The sequence below is a fragment of the Colossoma macropomum genome, unplaced genomic scaffold (assembly GCF_904425465.1).
Source record: "Colossoma macropomum unplaced genomic scaffold, Colossoma_macropomum, whole genome shotgun sequence".
NCBI classification, from domain to species: domain Eukaryota; kingdom Metazoa; phylum Chordata; class Actinopteri; order Characiformes; family Serrasalmidae; genus Colossoma; species Colossoma macropomum.
This window is the reverse complement of record NW_023494802.1, coordinates 35164030-35184163: the sequence shown is the minus strand read 5'-3', so window position 1 is coordinate 35184163 and position 20134 is coordinate 35164030. Positions and strand designations below refer to the sequence as shown.

General features: G+C 39.1%; 1 protein-coding gene across 1 annotated transcript; it reads left to right on the top strand.

Moving 5' to 3' along the window:
- Positions 1–59: 59 nt before the first annotated feature.
- On the top strand, positions 60–17447 carry selenoi (selenoprotein I). Its single transcript, XM_036591046.1, has 10 exons — positions 60–1052; positions 4792–4860; positions 5990–6098; positions 6491–6565; positions 9570–9832; positions 10655–10763; positions 11820–11868; positions 13595–13775; positions 14508–14690; positions 16662–17447. Exons 1-10 carry the CDS (start codon positions 996–998, stop codon positions 16767–16769), a joined length of 1203 nt encoding a protein of 400 aa, XP_036446939.1. The 5' UTR covers positions 60–995; the 3' UTR covers positions 16770–17447.
- Positions 17448–20134: the final 2687 nt, after the last annotated feature.

Here is a 20134-nt window from a genome sequence, read left to right as displayed (position 1 = left end):
TCAGTCAAACAGTTTCATCAATTAGACTCAAAAAATCACCTCACTGTCTGCATGATATTAACAGTGTTAACATCTCATATCATGGAAAACTGAATTTCCTTTACTTTGTTGAAATTTAGTTTGAAGTAATATGTAAAAATGGTTAAAGTTTCAAAGTGTACCTTTCACTACCCACTTAATGCAGTCCACGTATGGAAACTGCTGCAAAAACAGCTTGGTTTACATCCATTTTTTCAGTGATGTCTAGAGAACCATCACACTTACAGCCTCATCAGCCTACAAGCAGTTTAGCCCCTGCCCATTCTCACTGAAGTTATAAGCAGTGTTTGAATGCTTTTTCAATGTGGCTCCACACAAAGACAGCCAATCAGAACAGAGCTCATTTATCTTATATCAGTCTCAGGGCTGTTGAATTCTAAGGGATAGGATAAGGGAGAGGTTGGAAAACAGTTACGTAAAAATAAATTCTGACTTTTATTGTGTATAAATCCACACAAATGTTATAAGTGGACCTTAGGAAAAATTGAGTACATTGAACACCTTTGAGTACGACCGATAAAATAAGTGAAAGTTTCTTTCATTTATCTTCTTTTATTGATTTTGCCCGTGGATTCACTAAATGAATTAGCAGAGCTGACTAGCATGTGGCTCCAGGCAAAACTAAGGAACGCCGATAGGAAAATAGGAGTCGTTAAACTATTAGGACACATGCTCAGTTTACAGTTTAATGCACTGCTTTAAAACACCCCTTTTAGTCTCATGAGGTGTTTGTTAATGAACTAGTCGTTTGAATCAGGGTTGGCCTACCGCTCTAGCGCCGTCCACGGCAGGCCTTGGGACTTTTATTTTGAAGGCTGTCAGTGCGTGTGGCTGATCGGATGTGAGTTTGGATGGTGACGCCGGATCCTCACTGCTCCTTCTCCGAGGAGGCGCTGCGGCTCTTTAGCTTTAGCTCCGTTTGCTGCGCTTGAGAGCCGCACTGGGCTCCTCTCACCATGGCTCTGTACGAGTATGTCACCCAGGACCAGCTCTCGGGCTTCGATAAGTATAAGGTGAGGCTGCTGTTGTGAGTTAACGTCAAGACTTCCTCGGAAACCGGGCTGGGCTCCGAGGCTAGTCATGCTAAGCCGGACAGCATGGGCTGGACGGGGTGACGGGGTGGTGGTGTGACTGATAGCCGGCGAGCTAATTTTGTCCAATTTTTACACGAATAAGTCAAATTTGTGAAATTCTGCATATGGGGTGAGGTTATCTAGCCAGTTTCTCGCGTTTCCAGTCAGAGAAAGCAGGTGAACCGGTGTTCTCTGATGAGTTCGTTCCTCTCGGCTCTGTCAGAGAAATGAAATGCCGGTCAGCTGAGCACAAAGCGCTGCGAGCCTCGTCGGCTATGCTAACCAGAATGACCAGTCAGCTGTGTACACCCTGTTAGCTGATTCGACATACAATTGTCAGTTTTGCTCGTACCAAAGTTGAAAGAGCTTTACTTTCACCAGTTTTCAAACACACTGAACGTTAATGTGACTCCAGACCCACAGTGCTCGCTGTCGTTGACTCAGTGGGAACCGAAGAATCTCACTGGGCGTCTATTGTTTTCCTCACAAACTGGTTTACGTTATTACGTGTCCTTTTGTAGCTAAAGCCATAGTTAAACTTGCCTTAAGCTGTTTGCTTGCATCGTGTCCTCAGGCAAGGATGAAGGATGTGGAGCTGCTAAATGTGTTTTCATCCCGGATCCACATTGTGCTGAATGCAGTGATAGACTATAAAGCACGTACACGACAGAAGTGGCATTTAATACCAGTCATTTGGTTATGAATTAGCCTAGAAGCTCTGTTTTATATTGTCATCTATATTTTCAACACCTTTAATGAACCACTGTGCTGATTTTGTTTGGTTGCCCTTCCTTAACCCCCTAAAAACCCAGGCTGATTACATACTCAGGCATATTATTCAGTAGCTACATGGATTACAGTGCAAACTGTCAGTGCAGACTGAGTCATTCTTATATTATAGAAGTGCATAGAGTGAAACTTTCAGCCTTTGGGCCCAGCCTTTAAAGGGGTTAAAGGGCCCATATCATTCATTTTTCTGAAATTGTATTTTTTTTCTCCCATTTATTTATGTGGTTTTATGTACCAAAACAGCTGTAATTTGTTGTTCCAACCTCTCTGTATTTGTTGAAATGAAAATGTTTTTGTTACTGTGCCTTTAAAAGAGTGATGTGCAAATAAGCTCTGTTCTGATTGGCTGGCTTGTGTTGTATCTCATTCAGAAAGCAGTCTGGGTTCAAACACTCCTCATGTCTTAGATGTGAATGGACGCACCTAAACTGCCGTAGGCGGAGTAGGTGAATTTATGGTTTCTGACATCACGAAAACAGCATGTTCGTGTTGCAGCTTAGTTTCCATTTCTGCAGTGGATGGTAAACATACACTGAGACTTTGACAATGATAACATATGATATAAAACCCTTTTGTCTAAATAAATTAGGAAATTTGGGTTTCTATGATCAAGGCTCCTTAACATGCCTGAGCTTGAACTGGACTCTGTAAGCCATGTATAAAGACTAGAGTCCAGACTACTGGATCATTTCTAAAGACCAGGGACAGCTGGGACCTTCTGAGAGTTATGATTTGTTACACACATCAGGCTGTCCGGGTGCCTTCGTGTGACACAGGGTTGAAAATGGTCATGACCTTGCTCTTGTTAAACAGAGCTTTCTTTATATTTATTAATGTGCCTCCTGTTTGGCACATTCACTGTACTGTGTGCAGTTATTCCTCTTGTCAGTTTAAAGTGATTGACAGACCTGTTTGGAGCATGTTTGTAGGGGTGTTTCATTTTCCCCATGGGAAGTTGTTTTCACTGACTCAAATAAATAAGCCTTTGGCCCAGTTGGCAGCTTTGTCAGAGACCAGGGCAACAGGGCTGTAAGCAGTGCCTCATAGTGGACCACCTTTAGTGCTCTTTACCTTTAAACCTTCGTTAGCCCCTGAATGCTGTTGTAGAGACTAGGCTGAGTAGGATAGTGAATTTGCTTCTTGGGGTTTTAGTGACTTCCTTCAGTGGCATGTTTGTTTTGCCTCAAGTCCATCATGTCTGCTTATTACGTAGCATAGGCCTGCTTTTAGAGTTCCTTGTGATTGCTGTATGACATATGACCACACTAACTGCTCACTGCTTATCACCACCAGAATAATTATATTATCAGTCTGTCTTGTAAGGGCAAACAATTCGACAGTATATTAGTACTATTGTGACACATGCTGTATATACAAGGGGTTGCATAGACTAGTTAACTAAAAATTCCCCTGGTATGTGCTGTGGCCGGCAGTGGACAGTGCTTGACATATAACGGTGGTTAAAACTGGATGTTTAGCGCAAGGAAAACAAACTTGAAGTGCCAGTTAACAAATACATAAGAACCTCTTTTACTGTCTACAGCTTCCAACACAATCCAGGAATAGCATGAATGTTTCCTGGTGCAGGGGCTAGGCCTACCTGTCCTTCTGAGTAGATATGCAACCCCTCTGTAATGCCAATACGGGTATATTTAGTCCCAAATTAAACATTTTATATATATAATTTATATATCTCAGTCGGCAGATATGTACATGGAAGAATCAGTATTGGCCCATAGTTCCAATACCATGCATCCCCAATTTGAAGCAATTATTGGATGTCTCTAAACAACAGCCAGTCTGTATGAACTGCGTAGTAACATGTAGCTGATTGGATGTCAACCCATTGTGACATCGTCTTATTTTATTTGTTTTTACCTGTTGTTTGTCTTAGCAAAATAGTTTATTTTTGCAAAATACTTTTATTTTTGCGCAGTTCTTATAGTTATAGCTTATATAATTCTGATAGTTTCCAGTCTTTTATAAAAAAAAATGTGGCACTATGGTTTTGCTGGTGCATTTTGTCTGTTTCAGCTTGTAAATCTAAAAAACATTTGACCCTCTGTGCTGCAGATAATCGGGGCTAATTTTGCTCTCTTTATAATGAAACATGTAGTTGGTCAGAGTTCTACAAATACCGACAGCAGACATGATACGTTCAGAAAAGCTTATTGTACTGTATTGTACATAGCTTCTCATGATAACGATATAAATGGTCATATTCCCAGCCCTAGTTGCAAGTGGATTTATCAAATAGACACTGTTTTATCCTGTGGTGGCTTGTATAGTGATGAGTCACTACTGCTTTGGACTGAAGACACCATTAATGCCCTGATAGCTGCAAGGCTGTGGTTTCATCGCCTCTTTAAGTGTCTGTACTTGTCACTAACATGCAGACTTCGTATTGTGTGGGTGTGAAAAAGAGAGAAAGGGAAATGGTGTTGCATGACCAGGGTTTGAGAAAGCGCTCGAAACGCATCATAAAATGGTGATTGCAAGGATGGCGGTGTGTGAAATAAGACTATAAAGCCTACAGACTGTAATGATTTCAATACAGGATAGAAAATGGAAAACATTAATGTTGTAAACAGTGTGATGAAATTTAAGGCCTTATCATGATATGTTTTTATTTCTTTGAGTCTTTTATGTGCTTATTTAATCCACTGTCTGTGATCAGAACTACAAATTTGTGTGCATCCTAGAGGTGGGATGCAGTTGCCCACCCCTAGTTACATCCCTTGTGAGTGTGTGTGACGCATCTTCTGTTAATTACTTACATCTCTCTCTCTCTCTCTCTCTCTCTCTCTCTCTCTCTCTCTCTCTCTCTCTCTCTCTCTCTCTCTCTCTCCCCGCCCCTTCCCCTCCGGCTTCTCCATCTCTGTGGTTACAGTACAGCGCGGTGGACACCAACCCTCTGTCTGTGTATGTCATGCACCCCTTCTGGAACTCAATGGTGAAGGTGAGAAATGCACAACACCAGGGCCAATTTGGTGACCATAAAGAGAAGCATTGTTGGTCTTAATAGTATGTCAGCCCACAGCCACTAATCCTGCTCTTTGTCAGCAATAGAGATAATAGAAAATGATAAGAATCGGAAAGCATAATGCAGATTAACTATTTATAGTAAATAGGTCAATAGCATTTAGAGATGCAGTGTAAAACCCGGTGATAATCATACCTTGAAACTAATCATTCACATAAATGTGTACGATTTTTAGAGGTCACAGTGGAAGCACGTAGGCCACAGCTGCATTCTTGCTGCAGAGCAAGTGCTAGAACAAGCTTACACTATCGATAAATATCAGAATTGGGCCGATATTCAGAAAATCAGGGGAAGAAACAGTTCCATCCTGTAATAAATCTATCCGGAAATAATGCTCACTCACATTGTACTGTTAGCAGTGTGATGCTTCCTGTGAGTGTTTGACTAGTATGAACATCATAGCCTACTTTTAGACGATCATCTTAAGTGAATTCTTTTAATTAAAAAAAAAAAAAAATTAAAGCTAAGTAGATCTTTTCTGAGGAAAACCTAGGCTCATCATCGACCAATACTCAAGGTTCAATATTGGTATCAGAAAAGAAAAAGTGACTGACACTAGTTTACAGTTATTATCTAAATAGTAAAAATGCTGGTGACAATAACATTTATTGAAACTGTAGGGTTTTTTTTTTTTAACGTTTTAAAGAAATGCTTTTTTTCAGTTGTAAAAAAGTGTCCCCCGAAACAGACAGCACATTTCACATCAAACCACTCTGAATGACGACTTAAGCAGTTAATTAAAAAAATAAGCAGAATTCTCCTTTAACAGTATCATGATAGTTCAGATAGTTGTTTTGGTCACTGATATCATGATGGAAAATTTTCATACCATCCCATTCCTAATAGACTCATCAGCTTATTTAAAGAGCTACAGCCAGTTTCTGTGTGTATATACACACACTTACATGCTCATGTTAACGATCCTGTTTACAGTTTTGCATCTATTGAGATGCACAATGCAGCATTAATGAGTTTTCCATTTAGATCTTATTACTAAACAGACTTCACTGTAGAATGTTTCTTAAGGTCTTTCTCTCCTTCTCAGATTTTGCCCACATGGTTGGCACCAAACCTCATCACCTTCACTGGCTTTATGTTCCTCGTGCTCAACTTTGTCATCTTGTCCGTGTATGACTACGACTTCTACGCCTCAGGTAAGGCATTATCCACCTATGTGTGATGGTCACGGGCTGCTGATTTCTCTGACCTTTTGTGATACGATGAAGAACAGTTGCTTTGAATGCACAGAGTGGAAGATAAGGCCAAAGTCCTGTCAGTGTGCATTTTCCGTCTGTCTGTCTATCTCTAGATCTTCTGTTATCTCTGTCTGTCTCACACTCCCTTTTTTCAGTTCAGGAATGTTTTATAGTAGTGACTGGATCAAAGCCTTAATGCCTCAGAATTATTTACTACTTACACTCCACACCTAATCTTTCCAAGCCAAATTTAAAACGTGCTCTGATCACTCAGTCTGCTCAAATACTCATGCAAAGTGTCAATAGTTAACTTCCACCTCTTAAACGTTGTATGTGTGTTTTTGTCCTAGCTGAGGGACATGTGCACGTGCCCAGTTGGGTTTGGATAGCAGCCGGCCTCTTCAACTTTCTGGCATACACGTTAGGTAAGTATTTGTGTACAGTACACTTTCAGAAATCATATTAGGTTTTTGTTCCCTTGTTTGTCAAATATTTCAGTATATTCAAATTTTAAAAATGCCCTCCAAAAAAGTAAGGCTACATTACTGCAGTAAATGCAAGTCAGTGTTGAGTCTCTTAAACCACTAGGGGATGCTTAGTGTAAATCAGTGGTTCCTAAACTTTTTACAGCACCGTATCCCGTCAGATGTTAAACCATCTGCTGTGTATCCCCTCTCACTCCTTATACACATGCACATATTGATGTGATGCATATGTAAGACATTTAGCCTTATAAAATCAGTCCACATTAAAATATGAAACATGAATATGATGCAATGACGCGTCACACCAGATATACTGTAAATTGCTGAATAAATAAATGTTATTTACAAGTGAACAGTTGTCTATATGAGGGCACGTGTGTGTGTGCATGTGTGACACAGTAGGCTATGTAAAATGAACAGTGAATAACAATGTTCACTAACATGGAGCAGATCACAACAAAATAACATCATCTGTATAGTAAGCTGGCAAAAACTCTAAATAACCATCACAGCCTCTGCAACCTTTAATGTGTTAAAATATAAACCTTCAAAGTTGTACAGGTTGTGAAGTTCTTAGACGCTCTCTTAATAAAGTTCTGTTGCTGGAACAATGCTACTCCATCATCTTGGTTGTCGTCATGTCAACAGTAGAGGCCACCATGATTGGTCATTGATAGTATTATCAGTGCGTTTTTATTGCTAATGAGAGTTCAGAAAAATCAAACAGAGGGAGAATAAAATAATGTCGAGTTTCTTATCCTGCACACCAAATGCAAAAATTTTGCGTTTGATGTGCAAGATACAGTCAATAATACGCAGACTTTTACAATTTACTGTTGTCTGTATAAACTGCACAAATAAATTGTGTTCGCTGTATCAAGTGCTGGATATTATAAATATCCCACCCACACAGTCATTCATACATATATGCTACAGCCACTATCCAGAAATCTAGCATTGCCTTTAGATTAATCTCAGTTTTCAGAGATCCACTCGTAGCAGATCAGTGAGGTTCTGTTGTTAAGCTGTTGGTAAGTGGTGTGCAGAGCTTTTTGTGTTGTCTAGATCAGGGAAGTACATGTGTGTGTGTGTGTGTAATTGATTAGATTAAATGAAATGTAAATGTGGAATTGCAGAGTTTTTGTACGTACCCCAATGACATTTAGCATACACCTAGTGACACCTAAAAACACCTTCTGGACACATGCCAGTATTTGGTAACTCAGTATACTGTGATATTTATCACACGGTGTAACTTTATCTTGGATGCTTTGATATACCATCACTGCAGTTTAGTCAAACAAGCTGCAGTTTCTCCAAAGATGTTTAAAGACCAGAGCAGCTCTGCTTTCACAGCCTCCCACCACACTGTAACACTCTAATCATGTGATAGTCTTTCTGAGATGCAGATAAACGCAGTGCGCAGCTACAGCATGCAAAGGAAGTAGAGGACACAGTACTTTTATATAATGATATGCGTTGCATGTTTATGATAAAGTGCATGATATATATTTTTTATGGTGCTATATTACAGGTAATTGTTGTATGTTCCATGCTTAAGTTTATGTTGTGTATGTTGGAGCAGCTTCTCAGCTCTTGGGAAAGGCTGCAGTGTGTGGCAGAGTTCTTAAGTCCAGTCCTAACTGCATATTGTCCAGTATGATAATGATACACTGTGAGCATCGTTATGTGGATATTTTTTGTTGATTTATTTTTTTTGCACACATACACATAAAAACATATAATTCTTGTTAAAGCCAAAATGGATCATTTCTGTCTTGTGTATGTTCTGCAATGACATGTTCTTCCATCTGTTTGGCAGTTGCCACTGTGATATTACTGTTTAATTGGCCTGGAAAATACTAGGAGCTGCAGTAGAGGGTTTAAACATTCAAGTGAACATTTTCTACATTCAGATATGCTTTTTACTGGTTTGTGAGTTTGTGTTATTCTGGTTGAGCATGTGTCTTAAAATAGAGCTTTAAATGAATCACTGAAATAGTAACAGCACAGTGTGAAAGCTAGTATCATGAAAGTGTGACAGTCAGTGTGCGTGTGTGAAGTGTGAACTACTCCACATGTCCTCAAGTATATTAACTGTATGTATAGGTTAAAAGACTTAGGTAAAATAAGTCCCCTTAAAAAGCCATAATATTCACTCCCCCCAACAGAGGGTGAATAATGTTTCGTTTTTGCTGTCCAAAAAATCCCATTTGGTATGTAATATCAGGTGTATACGTCCACAAATTAATTTGTCATCTGAATAAGTTTTGATGTGATATGGTTCATTACAGAGAAACTTGCGACTTTCTTTACAGTGGTGGTGGTGATAGGAGCCAAAGGTCACAATGTCAACACGAATACAGCCCTTTTATTTACTATCAAAAACAACTAATTCACCTACATGTTTTCTGCATCTTCATATGTGACATTTATAATGTAAAATAGTAAAAAAAAATAAAACACCTCTCATGTACCCCTGTCATGAGTATGTGTTAAAAATGTGTGTTTTAGGCTAAAATTGTATTTTAATACTATTATTAAACAATGCTTCAAGCAACTTGTTAATGACCGTTCCATGTAGTAACTTTCTGTGAGGCAGCTTTCAGAGGTATTAAACTCTTCAGACATCTAGTTCCTATCACCACCACTGTGAACAATTCTGACTCTGTCAGATTCTCTAGAACAGAGCGTTTCATATCAAACCCTTCTGAATGGTTTTGTTTACATCTACAGATATTTGAAAAAAAATGGTGGAATTCTCCTTTAATATGACCAGAGGCATGAACTAAAAAAGTTAAAAAGGTCCCTTTTCATTTCAGGTAGACTTTAAGGCCTGGGTTAGATTATGTTACTCTAGAGTTGAAGTGGGAATATTAATCTGTAATATATATGTGTGCGTGTGTGTGTGTGTGCGTGTGTGTGCGTGTGTGTGTTTGTACAGACGGTGTGGACGGTAAGCAGGCCCGCAGGACTAACTCCAGTACTCCTCTTGGAGAGCTGTTTGACCATGGCCTGGACAGCTGGGCGTGCGTGTTCTTTGTGTGCTCCATGTACTCGGTGTTTGGTCGAGGAGCGAGCGGTGTCAGTGTGCTCACGCTCTACTACCTGCTCTGGGTCGTCCTCTTCTCCTTCATCCTCTCGCACTGGGAGAAATACAACACCGGCATCCTCTTCCTGCCCTGGGGCTACGACATCAGCCAAGTGGTGAGATCTGCTCTCCCTGAAATGTGCACATACTCATCCGTACATTGATGGATAGGACAGTAATTTCTAAAGAATTAAAGGGTCTGTTGGGTCATGAAATGCAGAAGTGTTGCAATGATGATTCATTAATGATGTGGCTCTGAATTACTAGCTGGTATGAGTCATACTGAGGAGAACTGCCTTTAATGTCCATGGTTGTCAAATGGGTAGTTTTAAATTATGTATTGTTTATTTTATTACTAAAGGCATAACATTTGCACAATTTTTTTTTTTTTCCCAAATGTAGTTGATCAGCTAAGACATGCTTGTCTTTGCATATTTAGTTTTGCTGCATTTTGATTTTTTTTTTATTATTGTATTGTATCTTCTAAATCATTATTGTATGATTAAGAAGATCGGTTAAATTTTTTTTTTTAGGTTCAAAAGAACGTCATGCAAAAGGAGGAATATTACTTATGCTTTTCATTTGTTGAAAGAAACATTATGTATGATGAGTTACGTTTTCTTTTTCTAATTAATCGATTAAGCCATAATGAACTGATATTAATCGATTTTGGAAATCATCGTTGGAAATCATAAAAATGCAGCCTCACTTTTTAGCTACATTAGCTTCAAAGCTGCAGTGCAAAACTATAGAAGCACACTTCAGACAGTAACATGTATTGGATGATCATGCACATTTGTGAGATGTAAAATGTGCTCATTATGATTTTTCACTAAACCATTTCCTTAATTGAGCCACACTGGTTTACAGAAATGAAATTTATCCTGATGTTTTTTTCCCTCTCTTTTACTTTCCTACTCTTTCCCTTTCTTTCTCAGACTATTTCTATCGTCTACATAATAACAGCAGTGGTTGGCGTGGAGACGTGGTATCAACCGGTGATTTGGAACCTTCACTACAGAGATTTCTTTATCGTCCTGATCGTGGGTGAGGAAGCTGCGCTCTCTTTGGTTCCTTTCATAGTGACTCACTTACATATCCTATTTGCATTGGTGCCTGACAGGTCTCCTCATTAAGCTCTGGTAAGGACGTACTTTCAGTTCTGTCGTGGTAATTGAGCTATCAGAGTTTATGTTGCTGTTTATTGCAGCAATGCTGTAAAGTATGGCTAATAAAAGGGGAGCACACAGAGTAAGGCACTTCCAGCGTTTCCTTCTTGCACTGATTTGCAACAGCGTTCTGCAGCACAGATCATTAGACGTGGGTCATAACCTTTAAGGAATTGAAGTATTCCTTAGTATTTCCTCAAATGGCTTAATATGCCACTAACAACCCTGCTAATGTATGTCAGACTGTTCTGAGTTTTTGCAGTAAAAGTGGCTCTGTCGTTGGAGAGTGTTGGTGCTCTAATACCTTTATTAGGTTTTTAGATTCATGGTTTCTTGACATTTTCAGGCACCTTAATTTTTCATGTCATTGGCAGGTGATTTTCAGAAGTCACTTTAATTTCCACTTGTTAGTTAAAGAAAATAAATCCTGTATACATTTTTTCCTTTAGTCCAGATGTTGATCTGCCAAGATATATTTGCTGTATTTCAGAGTATACTTAATGCAGTACTTCTATGTAATTTGTTTGTAAAATGTTGAAAAGGTTCGTGCTTAGACACAAGGAAATTAGCATTTTCTCTGTTTTGGGTATTCAGTTCTGCTAAAAAAGCCTCAGCCTTTCAGAGGTTTACACAGTCATATCAGTAGCACTATTCGCTTGTCAAAGATGTGAAGTTTCGCTTGTAAATTTTGTCCATCCTAGGACATTGGTGATGCAAAACTGATCATTGCAAGGAATTCCACTGAATTCCATTTACTCTTAGCTACATAATCACACTTAGGAAACCAGTTGTGTTTTGGCTGATTGACTACATTTGAGTTTAGGGGAAATAGTCAAACAATTCCTTAAAGATGAAGAGCTATATTATGAACACTTTCTCAGTAACAGAATCTTGTATGTAGTTGCCTGATCATGTTTTTTTGCTTGCCTTATAGGTTGTTTGTTCGCTGTAACATTGCCAATGAGTCTCTACAACGTCTTGAAGTAAGTTAAACCATCTAGCTGTGACTTCCTGTTAAGCAGCTGTGTGCTAAAACGGACCTGACAGAATATGATCCTATAGTTTGGTGCAGAATTTTCCAGTATGCCTGTAAAATGGAGGACTATTTTCAGTCCAGCAGTGACACTTAAATAGCTCAACACAACTAATGTAACAAGTGGTTTCTCTAAATTCAACACCAAATGCCACTTTTAATGACTACTGCATTCTCAGAATTATTGAACCCCTTCATGACAAGCGTCTTTAGTACTTCATGTAGCAGCCTTTTGTTGTGAGGATCTGCTGCGGACATGATGCATAGCCAGACGCCAGTTTTTGACAGCATTCCTGAGGAATCTTAGTCCATTCCTCATGGGCAATAGCCCCCAGTTCACTAATATTCTTGGGTTTGCATGCTGCATCCGCCTTCTTCAGATCCCACCAAAGATTTTTTATGGGGTTCAGGTCAGGCGACTGTGACGGCCACTCCAGAATCTTCTAGGACTTCTTCTGAAACCAAGCCTTGGTTGACTTTGAGGTATGCTTGGGATCATTGTCCTGTTGGAAGATCCAATGACGTCCTCGCAGAAGGCATGATGTTTTCTCCTAGGTTTTTCTGATGCTTTGTTGAATCCATGTGCTGCTGGTTTCCAGTGCCAGAGGAAGCAAAGCAGCCCCAGATCATCACCGAGCCACTGCTTTGCATAACTGTAGGCAGGGTGTTCTTTACAGCATATGCTTCATTCTTCCTCTTCCAGATACACCGCTGATCCATAGGCCCGAAAAGTTCCAGTTTTGTTTTATCGCTCCACAGAACAGAATCCCAAAACCTCTGTGGCTTATTTATATGGTTTTCAGCATATTGGAGCCGACTTTTCATGTGCTTTTCGGTCAGTAGAGGTGTACGTCTTGGAGTTTGGACATGGAGACCTTCAGCATGTAGTATGCCCTACTGTACAAACTGAAATCAGCTGCTGTCATCAAGTCTTGCTGCAGGTCTTTTGCAGTAGCTTGAGGGTTTTTGACCACCTTCCTTCTCAGGAATCTGGTGGTAGCCGGTGATGGCTTCCTCTTTCTGCCAGGTTCTTTAAACTTTAAACTTGCAAACTGTGGTTCCAATTGTATCTCTAGGAAGATTCAGTTCCTTTGCTATCTTTTTGTATCCTTTTCCTTGTTTGTGCAAGGCAGTGATCTCTTCTCTTAACTTTTTGGACAACTCTCTTGACATGCAATCAAACTTCAGTCAACAAACCCCTAGCCAGTGTAGGTATATGATGTGTTTTATCTCAAGCACACCTGATTCAACCAATGAAACTCTTGATTTGTTGCATCGGTTGGGATTGAGACAACACCTGATTTGCATATGTACTCTTATGAGAGACTCTGCTCAGGGGGTTGAATAATTCTGAGACCGCAGTAGTCAGTAAAAGTGGCATTTTGTGTTTAATTTGGAGAAACCACTTGTTAGCTGTGTTGAACTATTAAAATAGTTCTTGTTTAATTGGTTTATTGCAAACAGCTGTGTGTGTGTCTGTGTGTGTGTGTGTCTGTGTGTGTGTATCTGTAATAAAACAGTAGTGTGGTAAATTATGAATCTTGTAAGGACTGTATCCAGTTGAAACGAATGTTATATATGAATACAGAGGGACGTGTTATCACAAAAAGGGGAAGCTGTGTGTGTGTATATATAGTGTGTATATAGTACAGCTGATATGGCTGTGTTTTTGTCAGGGCGTATCGGAACAACACGCTGAAGCACAGCTCCATGTATGAGGCTCTGCTGCCCTTCTTCTCCCCCATACTCCTCTTCATCCTTGCCACGCTATGGGTCAGCCTGTCCCCCACTGATATCTTGGAACAGCAGCCCAGAATCTTCTACCTAATGGTGGGGACAGCCTTCGCCAATGTCACTGTGAGTACCCACCCGCAGTGTACATCTCTCAACTCACAGTGATTCACTTACAGTTCTTTCATATCAAGCTTGAATGAATGGTATTTACTTGTTGATATATATTTTGGGATATATTTTGATTTCAGATGCTTAAGACTAATTTTGTTTATTAACTGTGTATAATTAGTATTTACTATTACACAATTAGTAATAAGAACCATATATAATCACTGAAGTAAAACAATACAATATAGGTGCAACCATATTGAAATAATTAAATACGTAACTATTGAATCATTGAACTGTTTACATAGCAGTGCAAGGTAGACAGGGCCAGCATTTACTAAGCTACATGGGAAAGGATTGCTGATGTAGGATCAGCTTCCTCTCTTATTTACTTTGACTTTACAGACTGGGGAATGTGGGAAGCTTTGTGAAGACTGATTCTGAGTCTTGTTTGGAAGTGGCATGCTTATTTTTTTGCAATTCCTGCACTGATCTCCCTTAAAATTATAAAGAATGAATTATGATGAAGATTGATTTAGATTGATGTAAAAGTTTTCTGAATTTTAATCTGGTTATTCAGACAGAAGTTGTATTGCCGTGTATCAGATACGTATTGACTTTCAGTACCACATACGAATGAGGTCCACATCAGAATTTAAATTGTTAGATTAATTAATTAATTTTTTTTAATACCGTTTACACTGTCACAAAAAAGTGTCTGTCTCCCTCCCCCCGACTTCTTTCCAGTGTAAGCTAATCGTATGTCAGATGAGTAACACGCGTTGTCAGCCGCTGAGCTGGCTGTTGTTGCCAATGGCCGTGGTCGTTTTGTTGGTGTTCTTTGGAGTGGTTCAGCAGAGTGAGCTAGTGGTGCTGTACGTGTGGACGGCTGTGGTCATCTTCGCTCATATACACTACGGGGTTTCAGTGGTGAGTATACACATGCAAAACTCTGCCGGCATATATGCATTCAAAATTATTGAAAAACGTCAATATCAAAGTTCAATAGGACAAAAGAAAAATGCGCAAGCGCAAATAGGGATAAATGTGAAATATTTTTAATTTAAAAAATGAACTGCCTTTACAAGATGTTCAGTGCAGACGTACATATTTGAGAACTGAATATGAAAATTTGAACATTGGCCAAGTAAAGCAAAAAAAACAATTTTGGAATCCCTGTCTGCACTAATCAAAACAGGAAAATTATGTAGTCACTTGACTTGTCTAATATCATGTCTAAGTAAGGATGTTTTAGTGAAGGAAACTGACCCATCATATGAGCTAATGCTGAAGTTAATGCCAGAGCTAGTCAGAGCAATGTTAAATGCTGAGGAGGACTTTTACAAAAGGTCTTTCAGAAAACTTTAATGAAACAATACACAGAATGACATGTGAGTGCATTCAGATTTATCTTTACACACAGTGTTTTGAATTACAAATGAGCACTGTGTTTTCCTGACTGAAGCTAACTGTCTTACCTTAGAGGCAGCATAAATCTGCCTGGTAATAGTTCATTTTGCTGTGGTCTTTCACATGAACTAATGTAAAACGTTTTAGCTTCAGGACTGAAATAAAAACAGCTCCATCCGACTCCATATGATCAGGACAGCGTGGGTCCTCAGTAACACTTTTCCACCGTTTCTCAGTCTAATAATTCTGACTTTTTAGTTACTGCCGTCACCGTTCTCATTGCAGGTTTGTTCTGAGGAATTTTATCAGAGCTTTTCTTTTGCTTAATGGAGAAAATAATGTTTAGACACAATTGTAATGGGATTAGAGGTGTGCCATTATAAATGGTCAGTTGTGACTCTTCCACAGATTTTTCAGAATTTCTGCATAAGTCATGTATGACTTGTGAACAAAGTGGTTTGATGTTTGTTCATTATAGAGAAACTTACCAACTCTTTTTTTTTCACTGCTCTCTTTTTCATTCGCTGCTCACTTTTTCTTTACAGTGCTGATTGGAACCAGGGGTCATGATGTCTAGACAACAGATGTAGCCATTTTATTAGCCATCCAAACCCACCAGTGAACCTACATATGTTGTTGTATTGTTTTATTTTGGTTTAATTCTTTTTAATATGTAAGAATGATTAAGGTAAATAAGCAGTAATTCTGAAAATATATATATATATTTTTTGTTTTGTTTTGTTTTTGGAGGGGGCGACTATTTTGTCATACAACAACCTACAGGTACTCCTCTGCCATGAATAGATTTCAAAAAATATTTTAGGGCAAACTTTATCTCAAAGCCATCATGAAACAATGTTTCAGGCATCAGGCAGTGGATTCATAACCATTGCATGTAATAACACTGAGAGAGCTTTTAGTGTTAAACTGTTCAGACATCTGGTTCCTATCACCAGCACTGTGAACAATTCTGTCTCAGTACGTTTCTCTAGAACAGAGCATTTGACCACTCTGGTATTAAAGTCTTCATGTGTACATCTTAACCCTTCAATTATACACAAATTTTGGAAAATTAGTTGGATGCCCCTTTAAAATGTAATCAAAGTTATTCAGAGTGGTTTACTGTTGTAAGTTCACTAGTTATTTTGATGGTAAATAAAATGACTATTTGTGTTGTAGATATTGCGACCCCTGTTTCCTGTCAACACCACTGTAAAGAAATCTGAGTTGCTATGTTTCTCTAGAGTGGAGCATTTCAAACAACACTGAATGACTTTGTTCACATCTCAGTGATTTGAATTTTGTAGGAATTTTGAAAAATCAAAAAGGCAGCCTGACCAGTCAAACTGTCTGCAGGGTGTGGCTTCCGGGTGACAGTGTAACCAAGCATAAAGGATTGTGAGACTTTATTTGCATAGTGTATTTGTAATATTCTCTCTCTCTCTCTCTCTCTCTCTCTCTCTCTCTCTCTCTCTCTCTCTCTCTCTGTAGGTGAAGCAGCTGAGTGATCACTTCAACATCTTCGCCTTCTCCCTGAAGAAGCCCAGTTCAGACTGACAGGAAGAGGAGAAAATCGGCCTGACGGCTGCCGAGGTCTAAGCTGCCCCAGCGTCCTCTGCAACCAGCCGACACTGAACCCATCACCACGGAGACACATCTCATAACCAGGAAAAATAACCTACAACCTGCTGACCAAGCAAGCCTTCCCAGCCTGAGCCCAGACATGCAGCTGCACCACAGAACCTGGTGAGCTGAGAGACGCAGCTGCACCACAGGGCCCAACCCAGATATGTGGCTGAATAATGGGCCCCATACGGAGCTGTGTTTATGGGGCTGGCTGAGGCAGAGGCTGTTTGACTTTTTTGGTGTCCGAAGCTGAGGAGATTAGCTTGTTTCCTACGGAAATGTGCTTTCAGCAAAGATATGAGGAGCTTGGAACGGTTAACACGACCACACATGCATTCTTGAACATAACCACAAGACGCGGACATGCCCGGTCACACATGTACATAGTCATTCGCACATAACACACGTTAATGAATGTCTAGTGCATTTTTTGCCTTGTACCATTTCGCATTTTATTTGGGTTTATTTCTGGCTTCATTTGCTCAGTTCAGAAAAGCAAAAAGGAACAAAAAAAGCCCTGAGATTTTATATGTAGTTGAATTTGTGGCATTACTAAATCGAAATGCTTCCTGTCAGTTAAAGAGGACATGAGAATTTGTGGTTTAAAAAATTAAGTTTTATTTTTCTTGGTAAAGGGAACTGGGGTTAGGGTTTTTTTTTTTAATTACATTTTTTATGAGTTTGTTTTGTATGGGGATATGTTATACTGCTGTGCCTGCAGCTATGTAAACCTCTACAGGAAAAAAACATTATTCAGAACTTACTTGAACCCTGACTTTAAAAGGAATTCCACTGATCTTTCAAAATTTGGTAAATGAAATGCATCAGTTATTCAGGATGGTTTTATGCAAATTGGCTCGTTGTTGAGAAACGTTCTTTACAGTGGTGGTGATGAAAACCAAGCATTGTGATGTCTACAAAACAAATGCAGCCATTTTATTTACTATAAACCACACCTGAACCTACACGTGTCTTCTGAGCTATTTTTGTTTTTTTGGGTGCTATTTGGCCTAAAACGCTCTGCTTGTACCTCTCTGCCATGAATGTATTTTAAAAAGCTTAACTCAAAACTATTCTAAATCAGTTTGTTAAGCATCAGGCAGCTTACTGATAACCATTTCCTGTACGACCTGTGTGAGAGCATTTAATGCCTCTAAAAGCCTCCAACATCTGGTTCCTGTCACCACCACTGAACAATTCTGACTCTAGAGCAGAGCATTTTATATCAAAACACTCTGAATGACTTTGTTTACAAAGAAATTTTGAAAAATCAGCAGATTTCCCCTTTAACATCTCAGGCAGGTGCTGTAACGAACCAGTCTTTCTTTGACTTCACACACAGCCTAAGCCCCTTAGTGACTTACAGACAAGTGTGGTTTTAGGGGGTCAAACGTTTTGAGTTGTTGTGACTACTGTACCCACAAACCTCAGCTCCTTATTTCTTTTGCTTTTTTATTAACATTGGTGATGGTGTGTCAGCCAGCCGATTTTCGGTTTCTTTCTCTTCTCATGTTCTTTCCTTTGTTGCTTGCTTTTCACTAGTGAGCTTTTATTGAGTTTATTTGCGCTTGAATGAAGAGTGCGCTTAAAAGCCTGTCCAGGAGAGGGCGCACTCGGAGTGAGCGAGTGGCACCTCGCTCCGTTAACTAAACGCGATAAAAGCACTAGTCTGTGTGCCGCCAAACTGCTGCCAAGGCTAACTTTTTTTTTTCTCTGTCTTTGGCCTTCATGGCTGTTTTTGATTTCCTTTTATTTTGTTCTTGACAGTTTGTTTTATTTACTATAATTAGGGCTGCACGATATGGACGAAACACTATATTGCAGTTATATTTCTGTAAACTGCAATTGGGATGCAAATTTTAGCCGATAACAGACCATCATTAGTCAGTGATTCATATTTAACCATCACACTTTCTCTCAGAGAACATGGACGAAATAGTTATCACTTGATTTTGAAAGGGTACATTGTTGTGGTTGTGCGTGCGAAAACTGGACACCTATTTATACCTGTTCATCATTTTTCTAGCAAACTAGTAAGGGGAAATGGTTGCCTATTGCACCCACAAGCATACCATTCAAAATTAACCAGAATGATAAACTATTCAAATAGAATCTGGTATTTATTGGAAATGAATTAAAAAGAACCTTTTTTTATTAACTTATTTGTTGGTTACGGTTAATCAATTAATCATTTACATCCCCATATCGTGATATGCCTTACAGAACATTGAAAGCATAACCGTTGATGTGACATGAAAGGATGACTTGGCCAAAACACCCAGCGAACATGCAGGGATTGGTCAGATGCTCATTTCCATCTGTGATATCAGTACTACAGAGGCTAAATGATGATGATTAACAAACGATATATTGTGCAGCCCTTTTTTATTTCCCTCATTTTAGTGGAAAGTGATTGTGCGATGTAAGTGGAATGCTTGATTTCAGCTTTCATACTCTGTCCAAAGTGTCAGTATGAGTGTATTGTAATGTATGTACATAGTATGTATGTATGTATGTATGTATGTATGTATGGGTGGCTGACTCTTAGATACTTACTCTGGACAGTTTACCTGTTGGCACTGTACTTGTTGCCATAGGATCGGGGTCAGTCTGGAAACTCCATTGGTTGATACTGAAGTCTGTATGTTATTAATGAAGTAATATCTGTTGTGTAGTAAAAATTATTATTTTTATTAGTTCATATGATGCAAAACCTCTCGAATCTCCAGTGGAAGTAAAGATGATCTAGCTGCTCAGTGGCCTACTGAAATATGCAGATACGAACAGACTGTAATCTCCTCTCACCGCTCTGGTTCGAGCTAAGGGATAGTTCATGGTTAAAGTAAATACATGCATTTCTGTTGTGTTGAAAGTGTGAAAAGCAAAGTTATGTGATAATAAACATGTTCTCAGAACCTCTATGTGAGGTCAGTACAAAGTATTTATTGTAATGTCCATTTATTATTTGTTTGGTGTTTGTTTTTTTTTGTTTTTTTTTGAAACAGGACTTTTGTGGTGCTCTGTCAGATTATGATGAGTGATGCCCTTCTCGTTTAAAGGAATACTTCAGCATGTTTCAGCCTAATGTCCATCTCCGGCATCTGTATCATACAGTCGATTACCACAGACAGTAATTTTTAAAAGTTTTCTCATGCTTGTAAAAGAACAGAAAACCTGTTGACAAAACAGTTATAATAGAATGTCAATGGGCGGTTGCTTCAGCTGTTGTTCATTGCCTATTGTAAGTATGTGTTGAATTATTGCCACACCTGTATCGTACAGTCAGTTATCACTGACTATAATTTTGATGTTTCCCTCTGCTTGTAAAAGAACAGGAA